Source organism: Quercus lobata, chromosome 8, assembly GCF_001633185.2.
Source record: "Quercus lobata isolate SW786 chromosome 8, ValleyOak3.0 Primary Assembly, whole genome shotgun sequence".
In the NCBI taxonomy this organism is placed as follows: Eukaryota; Viridiplantae; Streptophyta; class Magnoliopsida; order Fagales; family Fagaceae; genus Quercus; species Quercus lobata.
Window position 1 is genome coordinate 25,043,861 of NC_044911.1, and position 6,805 is coordinate 25,050,665.

A 6,805-nucleotide genomic window follows, 5' to 3' on the forward strand; every position below is an offset into this window, starting at 1 on the left:
GTCTCCATGAAAGAACTAGAAGAGCTACCTACCAACATGGTGAGGAGAAGGAATCTCTTCTTCTTCTTCCTCTCCCTCTTCCTCTCCTTTAAAAGATGGAGTCCAAAAATCCAACATTCAAATGTTGTCACCAAGTAGAAATATGGAAAAGGAATATGCAAGATGAAAATTTGACTTTAGAAGGGAAGAGAAATACCGATATGCCGGCCAGGCAACGTTGCAAATGAGTTCGAATAAATTCAGAATAAGTCCCTGCTACTCCTGAAACCACAAAGCCAACACAAGCCTGAGCAATCTCTTCATTAGTCAAAAGGTTAGCCAACTGGACGGGGGGATAAGGCGGAACTGGAATTGTTGTAAAGGATACACATGCTGAACCTAAGTCAACACGTGATTACCAAGATACCAATACCTTCCATGCCCACACTTAAACAATATTTAACGGTTATTCAGCTCTAGAGCCCACTCACACTCTGCATACTTCTCACATCCAACCCAAGGATTCAAAGTCATCTGAAAAATTACACATAACCCAAAATGAGAAAATGACCAAATCACCACTAAGCACCAAAGATCCCACACACACAAAAAAAAAAGGGGGAAAGGACTCACATCATTAGCAGTCAAGTTGTCAATCAGCAAGCACCAAATTTCCAAAGAACACCTAGAGGGTATTGACAAACGATGTTTGGGCAACCAACGGAGAAATCTTGATGCCATTAACCTCCTCCCGAACTTGAGGTCTAACTCCAAAGTATTCATACAACCAGACCTAAAAAAAAATTCACAACACCATTACAAAAAAAATTCACCTGTCACAAAAATGGAGCCCCACCTAGGCTTGAAAGGCTATGCCTAGAAAGCTGAGTCATGAAATGCAAAAGGGTAGCATAAGCCATACCGCCCCAGTTATAATTCTTGATTTGTTCAATGTTTCTCAAGCTCCATAAATAACGCAGATTCACTGTATTGCCTAAATCTAGGCACAAGAAAGTCCCAATGAAAAGAAGCATGAACATACGGGTACCCCTTGCCACAGTATCACATTTGATAATGTTCTGACATAGCCATGACAAAGGAAAATTTTTACTCCTCATTTTGGAAGGCATTACACGTAGAAGTTTCTTGATTTCATTTGAAGAAAGGGAGTCATGGACACAGATTCTCTCACCACCTAACTTTAAGTCGATGATGATGGAAAAGTCGTAAGGTTTCAACATTACCTCACCAATGCCTAGAAAATGGAAGGTACATGTGGTGTCCCAGAAGTGTTTTAACAAATCGAAGAGTAGCAAGAGGTCCTTGTATTCATGAGTCTCCTGATTTAGTAAAGTTTCAAAGAAAGTACCAAAGCTTGCATCATTGATGATATTCCTAATGGCAAGAGAATTTGCTTCCCATATGCTCTTCAACATTTGGAGACTACCTCAACTCTTGAGGCTTTGCAACATAAATATTTAGCCCATTATTCCATAACCAAAATCACATGTCCAAAAAAAATTTCCATGACCAAAATCACATGTCTAAAAATTCCCACAACAAAAAAAATAAAATAAAATAAAAAATCAATGCCCCCACCAAAAATTTTAACGCAATCAAAAATTTTTCACATGTCCATACACAACTACCAAATTTTTCCCATAACCATACACCATCAAAAAAATTCCTACATGACCAAGATAGCCATCAAAAAAAAAAAAATTCCCACATGTCCATGTCCATGCACAAATAAATTCCCACATATCCAATATCATAACCACAAAATTTTCCATGATCCAACATCACAAATCCTACAAAATTTGTCCATAACCAAAATTTCATGCGCATAAAAATTCTTCCATATCCACGAAAATTCCATACTCACAAGTTTATCCATACTTATACCCACAAAAATTTTGACATGTCCATGAAATAAATTTACACAGTCCGACAAAATTTCCCACATGCATCATGAATATGTTCATGCAAGCTTACAACACAAATTTTTCACAATGCCAATGCCCCCCAAAATCCAAGACAAAATTCATCTAACAACATCACAAATTGCCAACATTTCCAAAATTCCATAAGCCATTAACATTGTCGAAATTACACAATGACCAAAAATACAACAATTCAAAAAATGCTCCAAAGCCAACATTACAACATGATCAACCATACAATGCCCCAAATTCCAACAAGAACACACAACAAAATGACAATGTCCCACCATCAAACTTTCGATGAAGCATGAGACAACAGTTTTCCAAACAAAGAAACCAAAGAAAAACTCACCTTGATGTCCACGTAAGAATATGGAGCATGGGTCTTGAGGTCTTGAAGGAGCCCCTCCTCATCATTCTAATCAAATGTTGGATCATATTTCTTGCCATGAAAAGTAAGAAAAGAGAATCCATTGGAAGAAGAAGACATGTTGGTGCAAAGAAAAGATGGATTTGAAAATGGGCTTTACCAGAAATGGGTGTGTGGCAAAAGTGCTCAAGAACACAAGGATCTAAAGAAATATTGAGGTAGATGAATGAAGAAAGGTTGAGAAGCTTAAAAAAGTTTTTTTTTTTTTGGAGAAGAAATGGTGAGGTGAAGAAGAAAAATCAAGGTGAAGATGAGGGTGAATGGTATTAATGGTGGAAGAAAAGAGGAAGAAGGGAAAGAAAGTATAAAAAAAATAAAAAATAAAAAATAAAAAAGTGAGAGACAAGGAAAGTGGGAGGCCAAAATTCGGTCCCCACGCTTAAACTAAGCAAGTTGCTAAGTCAACGCAATCAAACTAAGTTGCTTAGTCAACTCCCAAAAAAAAAATTCCTTTTTCTTTTTATTTTCTTTTCTTTTCCACTTCAAAAAATCACATCATGAAAAGAGAAGGGTCATATCACTTTCAAAAAACAAGGGGACAAAAAATCTATAGGAACGGATTAAGGATATAAAGTTTTCAAATTTTCATTCCCAAGTTTCAAATTTTCAAATCCCAAATCTCAAAATTTTCAATCCAATGTTGCAAAAATGTCAAAATTTCAAATTTCAAGCTCCAAATTTCAATCCAAAATCTCAAATCTTTCAAGATCTCAAGTTTCAAATCTCCAACCTCCAAGTTTACAATCTTTCAAATTTCATGTTTCAAAATTTCAAAATTCAATTTCAAAATCTCATGTTCAAAATTTCAAGTTGCAAAATTTCAAAATCTCAATCTCAAAATTTCAAATTTCAAAAGTTCAAGTCCCAAATTCCAAGTTCCAAATTTCCAACTTCAAATTCCAAGCTTCAAGTTTAAAAGATCATATCTTTTTCAAAGAACTACAACAATCAAAGTTTTCTTGAAAAAAATAAAAAGTTCAAATCAAGAAGGGACAAATGAAAATCACACATTTCAAAAAAGTCAAGGAACAACAAAACACTCATCAGTTAAAGTCTAAATTCCAAGTTTTAACTTTTGCAGGTAACAAGCTAGGTCAAAGTTGAAAAGTCCTTTGATCGACATTTCAACAACTCGAATCAAAGTTGAGAAGCCCTTTGATCAACATTCTAGCAATTTAGTTTTAAGGTTGAAAAGCCACTTGATTACATTACGTTAAGATCAAGGTTGAAAAGCCCTTTGGTCGCAAATAGTTCCTTCGACAAGATAGAGGTTGAAAGGCCCATTGGTCGCAAACAATTCCTTCATCAAGATCAAGGTTGAAAAGCCCCTTGGTCGCAGAGAGCTCCAATTTCTGGGTTGAAAAGCCCCTTGATTACCTTTCATCAAGATCAAGTTTGAAAAGCCCCTAGGTCACAAACAGACCTTTCATCAAGATTGAAGGTTGAAAACCCCCTTGGTTGCTGACAGTTCCTTCATCAAGATTGAGGTTGAAAAGCCCCTTGGTCACAAACAGCACCGGTTTCAAAGTTGAAAATCCCCTTGCTTACCTTTCATCAAGATCGAGGTTGAAAAGCCAAACAGACCTGTCGTTAAGATCGAGGTTGAAAAGCCCTTGGCCATAGACAGTTCTTTCGTCAAGATCGAGGCTGAAAAGCCCCTTAGTCGCAGACAGTTCCTTCGTCAAGATCGAGGTTGCAAAGCCCCTTGATCGCAAATAATTCCTTCATCAAGATCGAGGCTGCAAAGCCCCATAATCGTAGACAGTTCCTTCGTCAAGACTGAGGTTTTAAAGCCCTTTGGTCGTAGATAGTTCCTTCATCAAGATCAATGTTAAAAAGCCCCTTGTCATAGACAGCTCCAGTTTCAAGGTTGAAAAGCCCCTTGATTACCTTTCATCAAGATTGAGGTTGAAAAGCCCCTTTGGTCACAAACAATTCCCTTGTCAAGATCAAGGTTAAAAAGCCCCTTAGTCGCAGATAGTTCCTTCGTCAAGATCAAGATTGAAAAGCCCCTTAGTCTAGACAGTTCCTTCGTCGAGATCGATGTTGAAAAGCCCCTTGGTCACAGCCAACTCCGGTTTCAATGTTGAAAAGCCCCTTGATTACCTTTCATCGAGATCAACGTTGAAAAGCCCTTTTGGTCATAGACAATTCCTTTCTCAAGATAGAGGTTGAAAAGCCCCTTGGGCACAGACAATTCCTTCGTCAAAATAGAGGATGGAAAGACCCTTGGTTGTAGACAGACCTTTCCTGAAGATCGAGGTTGAAAAGCCCCTTGATTACCTTTCATCAAGATCGAGGTTGAAAAGCCCTTTGGTCGCAGACAGTTCCTTTGTTAGGATCGAGGTTACAATGCTCCTTTGTCGTAGACAATTCCTTCATAAAGATCGAGGTTGAAAAGCCCCTTGGTTGCAGATAGTTCCATCATCAAAATTAAGGTTGAAAAGCCCTTTAGTCGCAGACAAGTCCGGTTTCAAGGTTGAAAAGCCCTTTGATTACCTTTTGTCAAGATTGAGGTGGAAAAGCCCCTTTGGTCATAGACATTTCCTTTGTCAAGATAGAGGTTGAAAATCCCCTTGGTTGCAAATAGTTCCTTTGTGTTGAAAAGCCCCCTGGTCATAGACAGCTCTGGTTTCAAGGTTGAAAAGCCCTTTGATTACCTTTCGTCAAGATCGTGGTTGAAAAGCCCCTTTGGTCATAGACAATTCTTTCATCAAGATCGAGGTTGAAAAGCCCCTTTGGTCACAAACAATTCTTTCGTCAAGATCAAGGTTGAAAAGCCCCTTCGGTCACACACAATTCCATTGTCAAGATTGAGGTTGAAAAGCCCCTTGGTTGCAGATAGTTCCTTCGTCAAGATCGAGGTTGAAAAGCCCCTTAGTTGTAGACAGTTCCTTTATCGAGATCGATGTTGAAAAGCCCCTTGGTCACAGACAACTCCAGTTTCAAGGTTGAAAAGCCCCTTGATTACCTTTCGTCAAGATCGAGGTTGAAAAGCCCTTTGGTCACAAACAATTCCCTTGTCAAGATCAAGGTTGAAAAGCCCCTTAGTCGCAGATAGTTCCTTCGTCAAGATCGAGGTTGAAAAGCCCCTTAGTCTAGACAATTCCTTCGTTGAGATCGATGTTGAAAAGTCCCTTGGTCACAGACAACTCTGGTTTCAACATTGAATAGCCCTTTGATTACCTTTCATCGAGATCAAGGTTAAAAAGCCCTTTTGGTCACAGACAGTTCCTTTGTCAAGATCGATGTTGAGAAGCCCCTTAGTTATAGACAGCCCTTTCGTCAAGATCAAGGTTGAAAAGGCCCTTGATTACCTTTCATCAAGTTCAAGGTTGAAAATCCCTTTTGTCACACACAGATCCTTCGTCAGGATCAAGGTTACAATGCTCCTTGGTCGCAAACAATTCCTTCGTAAAGATTGAGGTTGAAAAGCCCCTTGGTTGCAGATAGTTCCTTCATCAAGATTAAAGTTGAAAAGCCCCTTAGTCGCAGACAAGTCCGATTTCAGGGTTAGAAAGCCCTTTGATTACCTTTTTTCAAGATCAAGGTGGAAAAGCCCCTTTGGTCACAGACATTTCCTTCGCCAAGATAGAGGTTGAAAAGCCCCTGGGTCCCAGACAATTCCTTTATGTTAAAAAGGCCCTTGGTCACAGACAGCTTTGGTTTCAACGTTGAAACGCCCCTTAATTGCCTTTCGTCAAGATCGAGGTTGAAAAGCCCCTTTGGCCATAGACAATTATTTCATCAAGATCGAGGTTGAAAAGCCCCTTTGGTCACACACAATTCCTTTGTTAAGATCGAGGTTGAAAAGCCCTTTGGTTGCAGATAGTTCCTTCATCAAGATTAAGGTTAAAATGCCCCTTAGTTGTAGACAGTTCCTTTGTCAAGATTGATGTTGAAAAGGCCCTTGGTCATAGACAACTCCGGTTTCAAGGTTGAAAAGCCTCTTGATTACCTTTCGTCAAGATCAAGGTTGAAAAGACTCTTGATTACCTTTCGTCAAGATCAAGGTTGAAAAGACCTTTTGGTCGCAGACATTTCCTTTGTCAAGATCGAGGTTGAAAAGCCCCTTGGTCGTAGACAGTTTCTTCGTCAAGATCGAGTTTGAAAAGCCCCTTGGTTGCACATAGACCTTTCGTCAAGATCGAGCTTGCAAAACCCCTTAGTCGTAGATAGTTCTTTCGTCAAGAAAGTTCCTTCGTCAGGATCAAGGTTGAAATGCCCTGTGGTCATAGACAGTTCCTTCGTCAGGATCGAGGTTACGATGCTCCTTGGTCACAGACAATTCCTTCATAATGATTGCGGTTAAAAAGCCCCTTGGTTGCAAATAGTTCCTTCGTCAAAATCGATGTTGAAAAGCCCCTTAGTCACGGATAGGTCCAGTTTCAAGGTTGAAAAGCCCCTTGATTACCTTTTGTCAAGATGGAGGTTGAAAAGCCCCTTGGTCGCA

General features: G+C 39.3%; 1 protein-coding gene across 1 annotated transcript; it reads right to left on the reverse strand.

Moving 5' to 3' along the window:
• Positions 1-438: 438 nt before the first annotated feature.
• On the reverse strand, positions 439-2,563 carry LOC115956651. The gene is made up of 3 exons (XM_031074964.1): positions 2,275-2,563; positions 613-772; positions 439-513 (listed from the first exon to the last, which is right to left on the reverse strand). The coding sequence occupies exons 1-3, from the start codon at positions 2,394-2,396 to the stop codon at positions 439-441; spliced, it is 357 nt and encodes a 118-aa protein (XP_030930824.1). The 5' UTR covers positions 2,397-2,563.
• Between the last annotated feature and the right edge of the window lie 4,242 nt (positions 2,564-6,805).